Source organism: Nerophis lumbriciformis, linkage group LG29, assembly GCF_033978685.3.
Source record: "Nerophis lumbriciformis linkage group LG29, RoL_Nlum_v2.1, whole genome shotgun sequence".
NCBI classification, from domain to species: Eukaryota; Metazoa; Chordata; class Actinopteri; order Syngnathiformes; family Syngnathidae; genus Nerophis; species Nerophis lumbriciformis.
In genome coordinates this window covers 8,698,694-8,718,532 of record NC_084576.2, presented here as the reverse complement: position 1 = coordinate 8,718,532, position 19,839 = coordinate 8,698,694, and the positions used below count along the sequence as shown (strand labels likewise).

The 19,839-nt window shown below is 38.3% G+C and overlaps 1 protein-coding gene across 2 annotated transcripts in view; it reads left to right on the top strand.

The window, feature by feature from the left end:
- metap1 (methionyl aminopeptidase 1) overlaps positions 1 to 19,839 on the top strand; it is a 67,526-nt gene that overhangs the window by 24,031 nt on the left and 23,656 nt on the right. For both annotated transcript variants that reach the window (XM_061925072.2, XM_061925073.2), the window contains 5 exons: positions 3,196 to 3,247; positions 6,406 to 6,515; positions 6,956 to 7,016; positions 18,508 to 18,599; positions 18,925 to 19,008. In XM_061925072.2, coding sequence (XP_061781056.1) covers positions 3,196 to 3,247; positions 6,406 to 6,515; positions 6,956 to 7,016; positions 18,508 to 18,599; positions 18,925 to 19,008 — 399 coding nt within the window. The remainder of the gene's footprint in view (positions 1 to 3,195; positions 3,248 to 6,405; positions 6,516 to 6,955; positions 7,017 to 18,507; positions 18,600 to 18,924; positions 19,009 to 19,839) is intronic.

Genomic DNA, 19,839 nt, shown 5'->3' with positions numbered 1-19,839 from the left:
CTGGCCTATCCGAGCATGTATTAAAGTTTAAAGTTATTTAGCCTACTTAGTTGTCAGAATCATGTTGAAAAGGGTTTTAGTACTCTTGATAACTAGCCAGCTGAATTAGGTGAGTTTGAATAATACACAATGGTTGGTAACAAGAAACTGACCTGTTTATTCAAGGATAAACACAAAATAGACAAAATTATACATGACAAACAGAAATGGCATCAATGAACTAGGGCTGGGCGATATGGCCTTTATTTAATATTGCGATATTTTAAGGCCATATTGCGATACACGATATATATCTCAATATTTTGCCTTAGCCTTGAATGAACACTTGATGCATATAATCACAGCAGTATGATGATTCTATGTGTCTACATTAAACCATTCTTCTTCATACTGCATTAATATATGCTACTTTTAAACTTTCACGCAGAGAAGGAAATCACAACAAAAAAAATCACAATTTTTTTCATACGGTGTTGATCTGGAAATGTTTGCCTCGGCATTTTGATGGTGTGGGCGTGTGGCACCGAACGGAGATAAGCGTCTCGACATACGTTACAATATTTGAACAATGATGACGAAAATTGTTTTCTCTGTCGTGTCCGTGTGTCGAAAATTGTTATGCGCTTATTTTTTTATTTGATTTTGTGCGTGGCATAGATTTGCCGGGCGCTTGAGCAGTGAGCAATTGCACAGGCGCGCACCTTAGAGGGAAGGTTGCTCGCACGGCTGCGCTAGCATCACAGCTACGGTTAGCCATGCTGCTACCTCTCTGCTCGGGGAGGACGTATACGTATGTGACGTATGACGTAACAGTATGTGACGTGTGTAAGAAGGTGCGCTTGCTGTCTGTGAGAGGGAGACACAGGAAAGAGTGAGAAGAGCCTGTCGTGTAATGCCAGCAGCTAAAAGCAACTGCGTGAGAATCCACAGACCTGTGGATGTGTTGAAGGTGTGCTGGAAAATGCGGAACGGAAATTAGGGAGCAGCAGAAAAGTGGAATGTATTATTTAAATCGGTGCGTTGGAAAACACGGACTGGAGTTTTTTTATATCAGGATCGGCATTTTCCCATGCCTTGCCGATACGCATTTTTTTGCAAATATTGGCGGCCGATCCGATCCAAATATCGGATCGGACATCCCTAATATATATATATATATATATATATATATATATATATATATATATATATATATACACGTATGTGTATATGTATGTAGAGTTGTGGTCAAAAGTTTACATACACTTGTAAAGAACATAATGTCACGGCTGTCTTGAGTTTCCAATAATTACTACAACTTTTTTTTTTTTTTTTTTGTGATAGTGATTTTAGCACATACTTGTTTGTCACAAAAACATTCATGAAGTTTGATTCTTTTATGAATTTATTATGGGTCTACTGAAAAGGTGACCAAATCTGCTGGGTCGAAAGTATACATACAGCAATGTTAATATTTGGTTACATGTCCCTTGGCAAGTTTCACTGCAATAAGGCGCTTTTGGTAGCCATCCACAAGCTTCTGGCAAGCTTCTGGTTGAATTTTTGACCACTCCTCTTGACAAAATCGGTGCAGTTCAGCTAAAATTGTTGGTTTTCTGACATGGACTTGTTTCTTCAGCATTGTCCACACGTTCTCAATGGGGTTTAAGTCAGGACTTTGGGAAGGCCATTCTAAAATCTTAATTCTAGCCTGATTTAGCCATTCCTTTACCACTTTTGATGTGTGTTTGGGGTCATTGTCCTGTTGGAACACCCAACTGCGCCCAAGACTCAACCTTTTTGGGGCAGTACCGCCTGAGGGATCAATAGCTTGTTGAGAAATGTTCTTAAACTGTTAGACAATTTGCTCACGCATTTGTTCACAAAGTGGTGACTCGCCCCATCCTTGTTTGTGAATGATTGAGCATTTCATGGAAGCTGCTTTTATACCCAATCATGGCACCCATCTGTTCCCAATTAGCCCTTTCACATGTGGGATCTTCCAAATAAGTGTTTGATAAGCATTCCTCAACTTTCTCAGTCTTTTTTGTCACTTGTGCCAGCTGTTTTGAAACATTTTGCAGGCATCAAATTCCAAAAGAGCTAATATTTGCAAAATAAACTGTTTTCCAGTTTGGACGTTAAGTATCTTGTCTTTGCAGTCTATTCAATTGAATATAGGTTGAAAATGATTTGCAAATCATTGTATATTTTTATTTATTTACGATTTACACAATGAACCAACTTCACTGTTTTTTGTGTGTGTGTGTGTGTGTGTGTGTGTGTGTGTGTGTGTGTGTGTGTGTGTGTGTGTGTGTGTGTGTGTGTGTGTGTGTGTGTGTGTGTGTGTGTGTGTGTGTGTGTGTGTGTGTGTGTGTGTGTGTGTGTGTGTGTGTGTGTGTGTGTGTGTGTGTGTGTGTGTGTGTGTTTCATCACAGCTTATTAAAAATCACGACGTCATACTGACCACGTCCCTGACCTTGCGCCACCGCAACAAGAACAGTATATTCGCAATCTGGTGGAAACCCTGTAGAACTTTAATTATACAGAAAAAAAATGATTGTTCACACTAAGAACCATCTTTGAAGCTAATTGGGATGGTGATTACTTTCCGAGTAAGAAATCCAACCTCGGAAGGCGTTCCAGTTGGAATTTCCGACTAAGAATTCGGAAATTCCAAATTCCAAATGCACAATTGTACCATGGTGTTGGTCGTTCAACTTGACAGTGTGCCTTAGTTCTTGTCTCTCTCGGTTAAGTGTTCATTTTTACTTAAGTAGCATTAACAGAACACAGTCAAAACACCAACAAAAACAGGAACTGTTTGTGACATTTTATTTAACTAAATTCAGTGTTGAAGAGTTCAGTATTTTCAAACTGAACCTCTTATGTCCAGCCAGTAATTTATAAACATTATTGTCCTGAATAAGGTGTTAGCCCAAAAGTAATATGCGATACAGCCAAAAAGACATCCACAAGTCGGAAAAAAACAGCAGTGTCACAATAAGCAGCGTTTGCCACTTTAGAGCACTGTATAAAAAATAAACATCCCTATAGGTAGTACCGTTATTTGCTACTACCGGTACTTTGAAATTAGAGTGAATTATAACACTTGTGCTTATTAAGGCTAATCATGTCGATCAATATAATTTTAGTGATATAATTAAGACTGTTGATCAATAGCAATTGCACTTTTTTCTTATGTTCTCTCTTTAGGAATGTTTCAAAGGAAGCTGGGTTTCTCACAAGTTGCTTCACAAAAAAGCAAGTAAGTATGAATGGTTACTGTATGCATTGCGATTTCTTGATTACCATGACTTTTAAAGTGGAACTATTATATATTTTTTCTATTTTTAAAGCACTTCCTTTTGGTCTACATGACATGCAGTGATGGTTCTTTGGTCAATATTTTGCTGTGAAGACATATCTTCAAGCCACATTTTGGCCGCCCAAAACAAGCAGTTTTGAGAGTTGGACTTGTTAAGATAGACTCACTGAACATGCATCCCCGCCCCGGTGGCCATATTTGTAGTTTGAGAGAGAAGCTTCCCGCAAGTAACATTTCTTATTCTAAATATATTCAACTTTTGAGCTGCTACAGATTTTAGCATCCAGTCATATATATATATACAAGCCAGACTCGGACCTGGACAAAAAGGAACCGCAGAAGAAATTTCAGAAGAAAGGCTTCAAATGAATGCAGCTCAGTGGGTCGTATCATGTCTGTCTTAAGCTTAAAAATAGATTTTAGGGAAATCATTCTTTATATTCCCAGAGGTTGGTGAAGATGTTGTCCTAAATTAGAAGGCTAGGCTATAAACTACACTACAAATAGAGCTGACATTGCTAACGTATCATTCAAACATTGCCAATCTACTGTTAGTACTTACCGTTTCATAGTCTCCTCGAGTCCCATAAATAGTAGGCACTGACTGCGCCATTAAAATTTGATTTTGGAAAAATTCTTCTTTATAATGCCTAGAGGTGAGAATCTTTGGGCACCTACGATCCGAATATGATTATAATTTAAAAGCCACGATTCGATTAAAGATTGATTATTGATGCATCTTTATGTATATTGATGCAGTTTTACATTTCTTATCGTTTCACTAAATAAGCGTTTATCACTTGCAACTGTAAAAAAAACATTTCATTTGGATAATAAAAAACAGTTCCCACATTTATTAAATTAATGAAAATGTGTGTAAAACTGGTGCCTGATAATAAAGGAGCTGTTCGGATCTCTCTGTGAGATGGCTCGCTGCAGTCAGCCAAATCTTAGAACTGTCTGCATTACTTTATTTAATATAAATAAATGGTTTATTGACTTTTACTAATCGATTCTATAAACCTCCATGTCTGAATTGCGATGCATCTAAAAATCGATTATTTCCCCCACCACTAATAATGCTGCAGGTTTGTGAAGCAGGAAACTTAGAAGTCGTTGGCACCTTTACAGCGCTACTTGTAATAATTGCAAGGCTGCTATTTCACCAAGATGACATACGGGCAATATGCTAAAACATTTGAACATATAGCATGCAATAACTATAAATGAATGTCGTGTTTTTGACCCGCATCAATCCCATACCAGGCAGCAGCAGCAGTCATCTGGCGTGAATAGAACAGGTACTAACAAAACACGACCTATAATGTTGGCACTATATGAATGCATTCTTATTTAGATGAACACATTGAGAGACAGATTCTGACTGGCTGAAAGGCTAGCAGTTAGGGCTGTGAATCTTTGGGTGTCCCACGATTCGATTCAATATCGATTCTTTGGGTCACGATTTTTTTCGATTCAACGCGATACTCGATTCAAAAACGATATTTTCCCGATTCGAAACGATTCTCTATTCATTCAATACATAGGATTTCAGCAGGATCTACCCCAGTCTTCTGACATGCAAGCAGAGTAGTAGATTTTTGTAAAAAGCTTTTATAATTGTAAAGGACAATGTTTTATCAACTGATTGCAATAATGTAAATTTGTTTTAACTATCAAATTAACCAAAAATATGACTTATTTTATCTCTGTGAAAATATTGGACACAGTGTGTTGTCAAGCTTATGAGATGCGATGCAAGTGTAAGCCACTGTGACACTATTGTTCTTTTTTTTTATTTTTTATAAATGTCTAATGATAATGTCAATGAGGGATTTTTAATCACTATGTTGAAATTGTAACTAATATTGATACTGTTGTTGATAATATTCATTTTCACTACTTTTGGTTTGTTCTGTGTCGTGTTTGTGTCTCCTCTCAATTGCTCTGTTTATTGCAGTTCTGAGTGTTGCTGGGTTGGGTTTGGTTTTGGAATTGGATTGCATTGTTATGGTATTGCTGTGTATTGTTTTTTTGGATTGATTAATTAAAAAAAAAAAAAAATCGATTTTTAAAAAAATGAGAATCGATTCTGAATCGCACAACGTGAGAATCGCAATTGGAATCGATTTTTTTCCCACACCCCTACTAGCAGTATAGCTCCAGTTCACGTCTGCCACTAGATGAATGTCACCAAGCAGCAACTAAGTTTGTGGTCAAAAGCTTGAAACCATTTGTCACAGTCAACGCTCCTTTTTTGGTGGGTGAATGTTCAATTGTAGTCAGACGAAAGTTGCATGTATTCCTCCCACCAGCTGTTCACTCGGTCATTTTTTATTATACAGGCAAAAAAATTTAATTTCTTTTAAAAGTTCATTCATGTCAGCAAATCAACTTTAAATGTGAAACTAATGTGATAAAAACTCATTACTTGCAAAGAGAGATATGTCAAGCCTTTATTACAATTTTGATGATCGTAACCTACAGTTTTTTTAATCCCCTCATTATATGACATTTTCAATTCTAAGTTTTTATAAGCTGTAAGCCATATTCATCAGAAGAAGACTTGACTTATCACATGTTACTAAATGTTATATTATTGTGTAATTTCCACATACGATTAGTGTTGTTAAATTCTACAGAAGAATATTTATTTATTATATTTATTTTCAAAAAAGTATTTTTTTCCACTGTTACGTATGTGCCTTTTAAGACTTCCCTGTAGGCTGTAGGCTTTGTAAGGTCATCTTACCTTGAAACTAAACACAATTAATGCTCATCCACCATTTAGTTCTTTTTTTTTTTCTTTTTCTTTTTTTTATCAGAATAAGACAACCGATAAAGAACCAAATCCTAAACAGACTCGAAAGTTGAATCGGAACCGTAAAATTCTCATTAATTCCCATCCATACCTACCCAATTTAACTTAATCCACCAATAAATGCAAAATAGGATTAACCAAACTTGGTGGAAACATGGCTTATGCAAGTCAAAGTTTGGTAAACCAGTGTTTGCTTTGCAGAAGGCAAGGAGATTGTAGGTGATTTAAAGGGCACTGTAGTACCACATGTTTACCAGACCATGTTGTTTTTTATCAGAAGAAGAAAAGAACCAGAATGCGCCTAAGAACTGTGTGGAGAAAGACGTCAGCACCGACCCATGGCCTGGCTACCGCTTCACAGGAAAACTTCGTCCTCACTACCCACTCGTAAGTTTAACCATTTGCTTATTTTCTATCCTACAATCAGCTCAAAGTTTGTGAGCTACCAATGTTCCCCAAAGTCAACATCTTTTTCTTTGTTCTGTTGTATGAAATCTTAATTTTTTATGTTTAAAAACACATGCAGTCCTTCTGTTGAACTTTGATGTAAAAACTGTTTCAGACATGTGTACATTGTGTTTACTCTGACAACAATGCTCCCGGATTGTCTGGCTTCTACACTTGGACACAATTCACAGAAAATATTGTATGTTAGAGGGCAAACTGAACTTCTAAACTGTTCTAAAGTGTGTGAGGAAGAAAAAAAGACAAACCAAAAGAAAAATTGCTTTGTAGTAAATAAATTGTTGTTATTTTTCCAGTCTAAGCACAACTACAATGAGAAAAACATATTAAATAACATGTGTTCTCCTTGGTCCCTGATCTAGACACCTTTGCGGCCTGTACCCAGTGACATCCAAAGACCTGACTATGCTGATCATCCCAGAGGTAACAGCTTATTTTTATAGTTGGCCTTGACGCATGTGCATCTATCAATATTTGCTTTTTTAAATAAGGACGAGTCCAGTTATAATGTGTCTATGAACATGGCGACCGATAGTGTTGACTGTTAAACTGTAGTTTTGATTAGAGAATACAAACTCATCGGATGGTCTCATCTTATTTGAGACTTTGAAGTGCACACAGAATAAAATACACAAGTACAAGATGGTATTATTCTGTATAATTGAATCAACTAAGTGTATGCAAATGCACGTGCATGTAAACAGTGTCAAATTGTAGTTATAAATCAGCATGTGCAGGTTAGCCATAATAGCTTATTTGTTAAACAGTCAGATGTTATTTACTCAGTAAAAAAATCTGTCTTTCCGACTGTAATGTTGGCAGAACATCAAGAAAAACACACACACACACGCTTAGGAGAAGCCATTAATGCTTCAAATATGTCTATTTAAGTGTTAGAAAACTCACATCAACATTGACTTCTGCACAGTTAAGAAGCATAAGTGACACTTTTAAAATAAACGGTTTCTGCATAAACATGGAGAATTCTTAACTGGTAGTGCCAAATCTATTTGTGGCGGTCCAACTTTATTAGTGTGGGCCACCACAATAAATGCAAACCACTAAAATGGATCAGCGTAAATAAAGTATTTCTTCTTCAATATAAGTTAAATATTATTCTAAGAGCTAAAAAAAAATCTAACACATTAAATAAATGGGACTTATGATCATTTCCTCTTTTCTGACTTATAAATGTTGTTACAATGTTTGATTCTCGTGTTAAACAATGCCAAAACGTCAAATCATAAGGTTCATGCATTTGGGCGTTAGCATGCACACAGTTTTGGATGCCTCTGGAAGCTGTTTTCTCCAGTCTTTTTTTAACATTGGGCCATTTGTGACGTCACAGATTTACGGATGTACTAATGTGGGCACTTTTAGTTCATGCTCTCTGCCAGGAGCCTCCTTTCTGCTCTGCTCTCTTGTGGTGATGCCTGGAGGCTCCAGTGTTATGCTATCAACAAAAGCACAGCAAATTGTATCATTGTTTCTAGGGATGTCCGCCGATATTTGCCAAAAAAATGCGTATCGGCAAGGCATGGGGAAATGCCGATCCAGATCCAGTTTAAAAAAAACAAACTCCTGTCCGTGTTTTCCAACGCACCTATTTAAATAATACATTCCACTTTTCTGCTGTTCCCTAAATTCCGTTCCGCATTTTCAACACATCCACAGGTCTGTGATTCTCACGCAGTTGCTTTTAGCTGCTGGCATTACACGACAGGCTCTTCTCACTCTTTCCTGTGTCTCCCTCTCACAGACAGCAAGCGCACCTTCTTACACACGTCACATACTGTTACGTCATATACATATACGCCCTCCCCGAGCAGAGAGCAAGCACACCTTATACGTATAAGTCCTCCCCGAGCATAGAGGTAGCAGCATGGCTAACGTTAGCTGTGATGCTAGCGCAACCGCTAAGGTGTGCGCCTGTGCAATTGCGTACTGCTCAAGCGTCCTCTGCGCACGGCAAATCTATGCCACGCACAAAATCAAATTAAAAAAATAAGCGCATAACAATTTTCGACACACGGACACGACAGAGAAATCAGTTTTCGTCATCATTGTTCAAATATTGTAACGTCTGTCGAGACGCTTATCTCCATTCGGTGCCACACGTCCACACCATCAAAATCCCGAGGCAAACATTTCCAGATCAACACCGTATGAAAAAAATAGTGATTTTTTTTTTAGTTGTGATTTTCTTCTCTAAATGAAAGTTTAAAAGTAGCATATATTAATGCAGTATGAAGAAGAATGTTTTAATGTAGACACAGAGAATCATCATACTGCTGTGATTATATGCATCAAGTGTTCATTCAAGGCTAAGGCAAAACATCCACATATATATGGTGTATTGTGACATGGCCTTAAAATATCGCAATATTAAAAAAAGGCCATATCGCCCAGCCCTAGTTTTAATGATGCCATTTCTGTTTGTCATGTATAATTTTGTCTATTTTGTGTTTATCCTTGAATAAACAGCTCAGTTTCTTGTTACCAACCATTGTGTATTATTCAAACTCACCTAATTCAGCTGGCTAGTTGTTAGCAAGAGTACTAAAACCCTTTTCAACATGATTCTGACAACTAAGTAGGCTAAATAACTTTAAACTTTAATACATGCTCGGATAGGCCAGTATCGGTCAGTATTGGTATCGGATCGGAACTGCAAAAACAATATCGGTATCGGATCGGAAGTGCAAAAACCTGGATCGGGACATCCCTAATTGTTACTAGCATTCATTAGTAGTGTGTGCCAATTAGGGCTGGGCAATTATATGATTGTGATCACGATTAATTTGAGTTCGATCATGGTGAACAGCTGTTAACATACTTCCTCGATCAAACATGGCGGAAATATCTGTTAGAAGTTACCGCAGTAGTAATCTGTAGGGAAGCAACAATGCTTGGTGTAATACTGCACGGAACAATCCACCTCTATTGACCGTGATCATGTGTGTGTCTGTGAATGTGTGTGCGTTTTTGTACGTTTGCGTGTGTTTGTGTGAAAGTGTGTGCTTGTGCGCGACCATCTCCAACCACCGTCGCGAAAGTCACTCTCCTCATCCACGTAATTAATGTTCAATCGCGTTGTGCCTCGTCCCCTTACACAGCTGGAAGTGCAGCCCAGAAGAACAAAATAAAGACAAATGACTAAAACTAGCATAGAAGTTGAAACAACATCTAAAGGGAGCAGCGACTTTAGTTTCACTATCTGCTGCAGTAATCTTCCCCGAATACGGACTTGCAGACACTCAGAACATCTGCGTGACTGTATTGGTCTTGACTGGGAGAATCAACGCACCCACTAATTTAATTGGAGAGCATTTTTATATCTAAATATTTTTAATGAGACTTTTTAACATGTACTAAAAAAAACTTGTCCCTGCTGTTGGAGTAACAAGCAACACAGTATCCATGATAAATAAGTAAAAGGTTTGTGTTCTTTTTTTTGTATAAAAAAACATTTTGTTCCTGACAATCATTAAACTTGTTTTGTGTTGGTACACATTTTACAGTACCTCAAATTCAAACTGCACTTTATTGTATTTTCATTCAATATAAGATACAACATTTTAGTTTTAAAAACTCCACAATGTGGGTCACCGCTTGCCGTTTGCCAAAGCACTGGTGAGGAGCACTGATGTATACAAGCAATTAAAGTTTACACATTAATTTACAATTTGAAAGTGTTGTTTAGTAAATGTTAACTTGAAATAAACGTCTTACAGTATCCATCCACCCCCCCAGCAGTTGTGGTATGGTCGATGACCCTGTCTCGCTCCAGCAATCAGTTGCACTGATGATGCATGACAGACATGTAGAACTTAAAGTACAGAAAGACACTTACTACATTAATTTAGGAGGTATTACATGTTTAACTGCCATAACAAGTAAGATTAATGAAAACTTGTCAATACATGGTGAAACCATTAACTCTGATAGGTAATGGATGCTGGGATGAAAGTGCACAGGTCAGTCTTGTTGAATTAAAGCAAAATGCAACTCACTTTGCTATGTACATTAAATTCTTCTATTTTTGGCATCCTTCCATAATGACTGATCTGAGTGATCTAATGATGTCTGTGGGGCATCAACTTCTGTGGGAGTACAGGCCAATGTATGAGGGACAGTCTCTTTTGCTGCAGCAACATCAAAACAGCGAGGCTGGGGGTAGGTTTTGCTGGCTGACTTTGCATCTGGCTCCATTTCTTAAGAGGCCAGGCGTACATTCTCGGCTTCTGCAAAGGCCACGGGTCTGCCCTTGTTTCCAACAAGCGTCTTGAGCAAGCTTCTCTTACCTGTTATCACTTTCATGGCCCCATAGCAACCAACGTTGAAACTGAGCTGCGGGTGACCTTGTAGTTTCTTGACAATTGTAAGCTCTCCATACAGTAGTTATTTTGGGATCCTGCCATCTTGCATTCTGTGGATGTGGCCGATCAAACATAGCAGATGTTGCCTCAGAACTATAAATTCCTATAAGACCAGCACGCTTGAGGGTTGTCCACTTGATTCCAAGGATTCACCTAAGGTTTCACATGTGCAAGGTGTTGAGTCACTTTTCATGTCGGGCGTACAAGGTGTGTAATGTTTACATTTAATTCTACCTGTTCTGCTCTGAGGAGAGAAATTGTGCCCAAATTGTGTTGAACTGGTGTATTATGTGTGCTTGTACAAGGACAATATAGATTCTTATCTTTTTATCTTATCTTGTCTGACGGTGCGCTCTTATCACACTTGAGGACCGGCACGTCTCTCTCTCTCTCTCTCTCTCTGACCAGGAGAGCGAGGACGCACCTGCACGCTGACAGCGGGAGCAAGCATGCTGTCACAAAGACAATGTCAGTGGTGTGACTTGAGAAAGATAACGTTTTAAGTAGCGTGTAGTCAGATGTACACCACAACGCGAGACCCTAGCACGCACACAAGAGAGACTCACCGGGCAATAGGCTGCTGTCATGGCGTCACGCGGAGTCAGTCAAAAGGACGCTGCACGTAAAGATGACGCCATATAAGTGCGCCTTAGCGCGCTTTGCGGAGGTCACATGACCAGTGGACCAGACCAAGTGGTCTTAAGGTGGACTTATTTATTCATGGGGTTGCTAAATATTAAGTTTCATGTGATTTGTAATGGATATATATACATATATTGGATCATGTTTAGCATTAAATACTGTCAATTACATGGAAAGAGAGCTTCCACGAGAACATGCCGGTTTCCGTAAAGGAAGAGGTACAAGGGAACAAATAGCCAACTTAAGATGGTTAATGGAAACAACCAGGGAATACCAAAATAGCTTATGCATGTGCTTTGTAGATTACAGCAAAGCGTTTGACTGCCTAGATCACAATAAACTATGGCTTTCACTAAGAGATATGGGAATACTAGAACATTTAATATTACTAATGAGAAGTCTGTATCAAAATCAAGAAGCGGTAGTAAGAATTGAACATGGTGACACTGAATGGTTCCTGATATGCAAAGGTGCAAGACAAGGATGTATACTATCACCCCTTCTATTTAACCTGTATGCAGAATATATAACGAGGAAAGTTCTGGAATAGTGTGAGGCAATCGGAGTCAAAATAGGGGGTTTGAATATCAATAATCTAAGATACGCAGATGACACCTTTACTGGCTGAATCCTGCAGTCATCTTGAAATGTTATTAGCTCAAGTCAAAAATGAAAGGTCTAAGGCGAGCCTATACTTAAATGTGGGGGGAAAAAACAAGATAATGACAACAGAAAACATCAGATAGTTCAAGTTGGATCAAGAAAACATAAGTAGTGCAGTCGTTCTGCTACCAAGGCAGTAAAATATATATAGACGGTGTGCGTTCAAAGAAAATCAAAAGAAGATTAACAATGGCCAGAGCATCACTGATTAAACTGAATAATATGCTCAAGGGATACCACATTATTCTAAGCACCAAGATCAAAATGATAGAGACTTGAATGTTCCCAATAGCAATTTATGGATGTGAAAGTTGGACACTGAAAAAAGAAGACTAACAAAAAGGACTTGCTTTTGAGTTATGGTGTTGGCGCAGAATCTTAAAAATTCCGTGGACAAAACGAATCACAAATAAAGAAGTGCTTGAGAAAATTAAACCAATCATTTCATTATTAGACTGGATCATTAAACAACAGCTAGGTTACGTTGGCTATATCATGAGAAGAAACAACAACTTAGCTTAAGACATCGTGCTTGGAAAATGTGAAAGGAAACGTCGAAAGGGAATACAAAGGCAAAGGTGGATGGAAAGAATTACAAAAACAACAGGAATGACATTAGCTGAGCTACGAGAGAGTGGTGGAAAGAGCAGAATGGAGAATACTGGTGCATGATATCATTCAAGGTCGACATTGACTAGACGGAACCTAAGAAGAAGACTGTCAATTATCTGGATATGTACATTAAGGGTACAAGCTTGTTTTTTCACCTTTTTCCCCTGTCAGTTGTATGCCCGAGAGAGGGGCTTGGACTATTTAAGGGAGACTGTTCATTCAGTGGGAGTAACTCAGCAGGTTGGTTGTGGAGAGTTGGAGACAAATACAGTGATTGGTGGTTGTTGAGCAGCAGATGATTTTTTTATTTTTTTTATTGCTGCATTTTGTAAATACTTTATTTATTTATTTTTGTATTTACTTTTCATTTTCACCCATTTTTGGCACTGTATATATTTTTGCACACTGTGCATTGGTGACCTAGAGTTGGTCCAATACACATCCCCAACTCGAAATCTGCGACTGAGCCATCATTGGTTGAATGGTTATATAGTTTTTTGAGCGAACCCGCAACATCTTGTATCTGCGCAAGTTCTAAATGATTACTAGCCATATTGAAATGTGGAAATATGGTATATTGTAATCTGCATTGCTTCTTACATAAAAATTATTTATATATATATATATATATATATATATATATATATATATATATATATATATATATATATATATATATATATATATATATAATATTTCATCCAGCCCTAATCACAGGTCATTTTATTAATATTTACGTTGAACTACTGGTGTACTGTGTGTGCTTGTACAAGGACGATATAGATTCTTATCTTTTTATCTTATCTTGTATCTGCGCTAGATCTAAATGATTACTAGCCATATTGAAATGTAAATATATGGTATATTGTACACTGCATTGCTTGTAACATAAAAATAAAATATATATATTATGAATTGTGGGCTATTTAACCCAGCCCTAATCACAGGTCATTTTATTAATGTTTACGTTGAACTATTTGGGCTGTTAATTTGACCAACACCACTCACTTGTTAGATAATTGTTTCTCCCATAGTTGTTTTATTCTCTCAGCAAGTCATTCAATGTGTTACCATGGAAACCTCGTCATCTGCCTTGTAGAGCTTTACTCTGGTAGCTATGGTTACGTCTTCATTTTCATGTGAAGCTTTTTCAGGGAACAGTGGACGTCATCTACAAACCAATGTGTCCTACAGTGGAACTGATCTTAAACTATTATTTAAGTAAAATCTATTTTTCACTATTAAATCTGTTTTAAGTGCACAAATGATCCTTATCATTATTCTAAGAATATATGAATCAGTCTTTTATGGAGCTGCTCTTTAAACAAGGGTTGTATTGGACTTGGGCAAAGCCTGCCTCAAATCACTGTTGCCAAGCAACTCTTGTTGACTTTATACATTATAGATCAAATGATTTGCAGATTCCAGTGCTTTGACCAAGAAAGACACTGGTTTACCATCAATTATCTAGTTTTCCGTTAATGAAACCATATTGAATCATAATCATTCACTGGGTATTGATAAATGTAACAGGGTTCAGGAATAAACTGTTATATCCTTGGTTGGGTCTTTTTAGGGGGCTCTTTTTGGTCCAATGTATTGTGCTTGAGTTTGTTCCGACTGTTTGATGAATAATGTCTTTATAGTACGACACAAAAGTTAGTGCACCCCTCACATTTCTGCAAATATTTATATTTATTGGACAGCGCTGAAGAAATTACACTTTGATACGATCTAGTGTAGTCTGTATACACTATGGGTGGACTGGGACAACAATTTGGCCCTGGACTTTTTGGTCCAAATCAGCCCAAATCCACACGCAAATATTGTACTAACTCACCCCATTGTCAGATATATTTATATTATATATACACAAACCTTTAATAAGACCACTAAACACACAAATGGACATAACATAGAGTGATGGTGTGCAACAGGTATGTACAAGAATAAAAAAAATAGACAAATCAGAATTTTATTTTAAGAACAGACCATACAGTTGGGTAGAAATGATACAACTGTAAACATGCATTTTCATTCTCTATACCTAGTATGGTTAAACTTGCTGTTTTTCAAAAATGTAGATAACTAGATTTAGCTGTAACACACCACGCCATTTATACTATTTATTATGTCAAAGTTTACAAAAAAATTAACTGTTCTGAACCATGTGCATTTATATCCATGCATCCACACCATATGGAGGGAGGCACACCCGCTTACCACAGCAGTACCACATGTTGTAGAGCAGGGCTATTCAACTGGCGGCCCGGGAATGACACCATACTTATTTTAGGGCCTCCACTTTGACTGCGTCTTCGCCCCGTCAGTCATCTTGTAGTTTTTAGGGCTTCCGTATTGCATCTACTGACAGATATAAGTTTGATATACTGTACCTAACCAGGAGACGGCTGGTATTTCATACAATTTGTAAGAGGGCACTTGTAAGCCGAGGTACCACTTTACTGACCTTTAGTGATTTATCGTTTTGTCCACCTGTGACTAAGTGTGTATGTATATCAGTGTTTCCCACAGGACGGGCATCTATTTGTGGTGGTGTGGTCGGGGGGCGGGGGGGTGGCGTCAGCGGCGATGACCAAGAAGAACGCGGAGTTGGAATATAATTACAACATTTTATGTACATATTTATATACAGATTTGAACAATTAGTGATTCACTGAAATATATTTATTAATTGTGGTTCTTACAAAAAATATATCTTATAAAATATAAAAGCTAAAATGTCTCTTAAAGCTCTGCCCCTTTAATTAGTGAATACTAAATAATTTAACTTTAGCCTACTACTACAACCATATTATTTACCAGCAACATGAAGTGAAACAGAGGCAGAGGTGTCCTGCCACAGTCAGTCAACCTCGTCCTCCTGCTGCTGAACAGGTCGCACCTGTGGTCCGGACTGTAGGCCTACCTCCTCTCCAAGTCCAGCCCTTTTTGGCCGTTGAAAATATTTTTCTATACTCATCTGTGTGAAGGAGTGAACATCCAACATTAGAATTTATTACTAACGAGCAGAAGCGCTCTATGTACAGTGCCGTCTAACCTTAAGCGGCAGCAGCTCAACACATGCAGGGTTCAACGTTAAGGTTTTTTCTACTTGCCCGACTTCTCAAATCTTCTTGCCCCAATATTTTTACTTGTCCTGCCTAGGTTTTTTTCTGGCTGTGTAGTGCTCATGGCTTATATCTTACTAAAATCCTTCCCGTTGACTATTTACAACACTACACAGTATTTATTATTATTATTATCTATAATTACATTTAAATGGCATTGCATACATGTAAAATTAAATGCTATTTCACATTATTTGACCAGTAGCAGTTACACCCATCTGAACAGGTCAGCCACCTGTTTAAAGCCCGATCACAGTTGAAATCTTGAAATGAAGGGCCTTTAATGGCCAAAACATTAACCTGGACAACATTTTAACAGCTGGTTGGCTCAGATTTTATTATTTTCATTGCATTCACATGCTACAGTGGACAATTTAGCTTCAGTCCATGTGTGTTTATTGACAACATGGTTATAACCTGGACACGTTAGCTCGTCGGTATTGTAACACGTGACTGTTACTACGTGCGTCTGCCCCGGGCCACGAGTCAAACAGCGGCGGTGTTAATGAAGCAGCGTCAGGCTGCTCACCGTCAGTGAAACGCTCGGTGAAATCACGGATTAACGTTAAATATATGACGAGCCGCGAGCGATGCAGCTATAACCTATCTACTAGTGATGGGTTGATGAGGCGTCATGAAGCGTTTCTACACATTGCAAAACTGTATTGATACTGTGTCGATACTGTGTCACTAAATACTGACATCTGCTGGACATTAAAAATCCCTACAGGCAACCTATGGACCGACTCAACTGACACTGATTTTATGACCTAGTACAGTGGTTCTCAAATGGGGGTACGCGAACCCCTGGGGGTACTTGAAGGTATACCAAGGGGTACGTGAGATTTAAAAAAAATATTCTAAAAATAGCAACAATTCAAAAATCCTTTATAAATATATTTATTGAATAATACTTCAACAAAATATGAATGTACGTTCATAAACTCAGTGAAGCACAAGCTCAGGTTTGTCACTAAAATGTCTGTCAAAAAGAACTGTGAAAAGAAATGCAATATTCAGTGTTGACAGCTAGATTTTTTGTGGACATGTTCCATAAATATTGATGTTAAAGATTTTTTTTTTTTGTGAAGAAATGTTTAGAATTAAGTTGATGAATCCAGATGGATCTCTAATACAATCCCCAAAGAGGGCACTTTAAGTTGATGATTACTTCTATGTGTAGAAATCTTTATTTATAATTGAATCACTTGTTTATTTTTCAACAAGTTTTTAGTTATTTTTATATCTTTTTTTCCAAATAGTTCAAGAAAGACCACTACAAATGAGCAATATTTTGCACTGTTATACAATTTAATAAATCAGAAACTGATGACATAGTGCTGTATTTTACTTCTTTATCTTTTTTTTTTCAACCAAAAATGCTTTGCTCTGATTAGGGGGTACTTGAATTAAAAAAAAAATCACAGGGGGTACATTGCTGAAAAAAGGTTGAGAACCACTGACCTAGTATATACAATAATATAAACCAAGTCATTGTATTTCATTTAGGATTATTTCATAACTTCATTTAAATAAAAATATATTTTTTGTCTTTTTTAGACACAGTCAATAAATAATGTGAACATGTATCATAACATGGAAATCTAAGAGAACATGTTGTGAATGAGGATGCTTGTGGACCTGGAAATTATTATTTAATTTTTTTTACACATTTTTATTTTAAAAAAAAACAGTTTTTCCAACGTATTCAATTTTAGACGCTTTCTCTTCTTAGTTATTATTTCTCCGGCTGTAGAAAAGAGCCGCTCACAGGGCACAGAGAAGGCGTCAGTGCGACACAGTTCGCGTATCGGTCACGTGACCAAAACAGCTCATGATCGGTCACGTGACTTTCTAAAAGCGGTACGCGCACCGACACAGGGTTTCGCTCTTTGAGCTCGACGCATGCGCCGATGCATCGGTGTTGCCGGACCCATCACTACTATCTACCTATAACACCTGTAAAAATGAAGCAATGCTACCGCGTTAGCTAGCCGGCTATGAGCCACCAAGCTGCTAACTGTCGCCAAAAGGCACCATTTAAGTTTGTTTCCCCATGGCATCCTGGATCAAGGCTTTCAGCAGCTTTTGGACGTTTGAGGTAGAAACGTAGGAAGCGCCATCATTATGAAAAGTAACCGGCGAGTATTTTGATTCCGTTCGTCCGTCCGTCCCTCTTCTTCTTCTTCTTCTTCTTGCTATTGACGGAGTTACAATGCATAGTAGGCTACCGCCACCTACTGCACCGGAGGTGTAACTACAAGCAACATTCACAGACAGTCCCATTGCTTTTATGAGCGGTCGAGCGAGTCAAAAGCCAAAAAATCCATTTGTGGCGGACGTAATTCTTTCGTGGCGGGCCGCCACAAATAAATGAATGTGTGGGAAACACTGTATATGCAATGTCACTGGACAGAATTGTCCACAGCTTCATCAATGTTTCTATTGTCTGTATCATGTCACTTATTGCAATTGTTTTTCTCCCAGGGATGTCTGAATCAGAGCAGTTTCTAAAAGGAACATCACAAATCAAGATCCTCTCTCCTGAGGACATCGAGTGCATGAGAGTGGTATGCAAGGTAACCTTTGCCCCCGGTGCCACTCACACCGGTGAATTGAATGATGAATGATAGGTGGTGGTCGGAGGGGCCGTTGGCGCAAATTGCAGCCACGCTTCCGTCAGTCTACCCCAGGGCAGCTGTGGCTATGAAAGTAGCTTACCACCACCAGGTGTGAATGAATGATGGGTTCTACATGTAAAGCGACTTTGGGTACTTAGAAAAGCGCTATATAAATCCCAGTTATTATTATTATTAACGTGAAATAATTTGTTGTATTACATGCACTGACAGCCCTTGTTTTGGTTTATGTATCATGTATTATTTTTGGAATTTTCAATTGCAGCTGGCAAGAGAAGTCCTCGATATTGCAGCTCTAATGGTGAAACCAGGTGTTACAACAGAAGAAATTGACCACGCAGTACATCTGGTATGCACATTAATGGAAATTGTCTTTCACATAACAAATTATTAGTAATCAATAATGTCACCTCTGCTGTCAAACTTTTAGTTTATCTGAAGCAAGTATGGAATCTGTTGGATTACTCTAGAACATGGGTGTCAAACTCTGGTCCGCGGGCCAAATTTGGCCCGCCGTGTAATGTCACTTGGCCCTTGAGGTGATATCAAATTAACACTAGAGCTGGCCCGCCGATTACATTCAGCGGCGGTGCCGCGGTACACCTGCATTCCCCGCTAATTGTCATAATTGCCAATCCTCTCAGGAGACTCCCATATTTCAGTGCACCTCCCGAAAATCGTCACGTCCGCTATTCATCCAGTCCGAGTGCTGGCCCAGTTAAATAATTTGTGCGGCTGTGGCACGCGCACACAAGCGAATCCAACGCATACTTGATCTTCATTGATACAGGTTACACTGGCGGTGCCAGTATAAAAAACTTTAATACTGATATAAATATACGCCACACTGTGAACCCACACCAAACAAGAATGACAAACACATTTTGGGAGAACATCCGCACTGTAACACAACATAAACACAACAGAACAAATACCCAGAACCCTTTGCAGCACTAACTCTTCCGGGACGCTACAAGGTGTGTGTGTGTGGGGGGGGTATTTTGTAGCATCATGGAAGAGTTAGTGCTGCAAAGGGTTCTGGGTATTTATTCTGTTGTGTTTATGTTGTGTTACGGTGCGGATGTTCTCCCAAAATCTGTTTGTCATTCTTGTTTGGTGTGGATTCACAGTGTGGCGTATATTTATAACAATGTTAAAGTTGCTTATACGGGCACCCTCA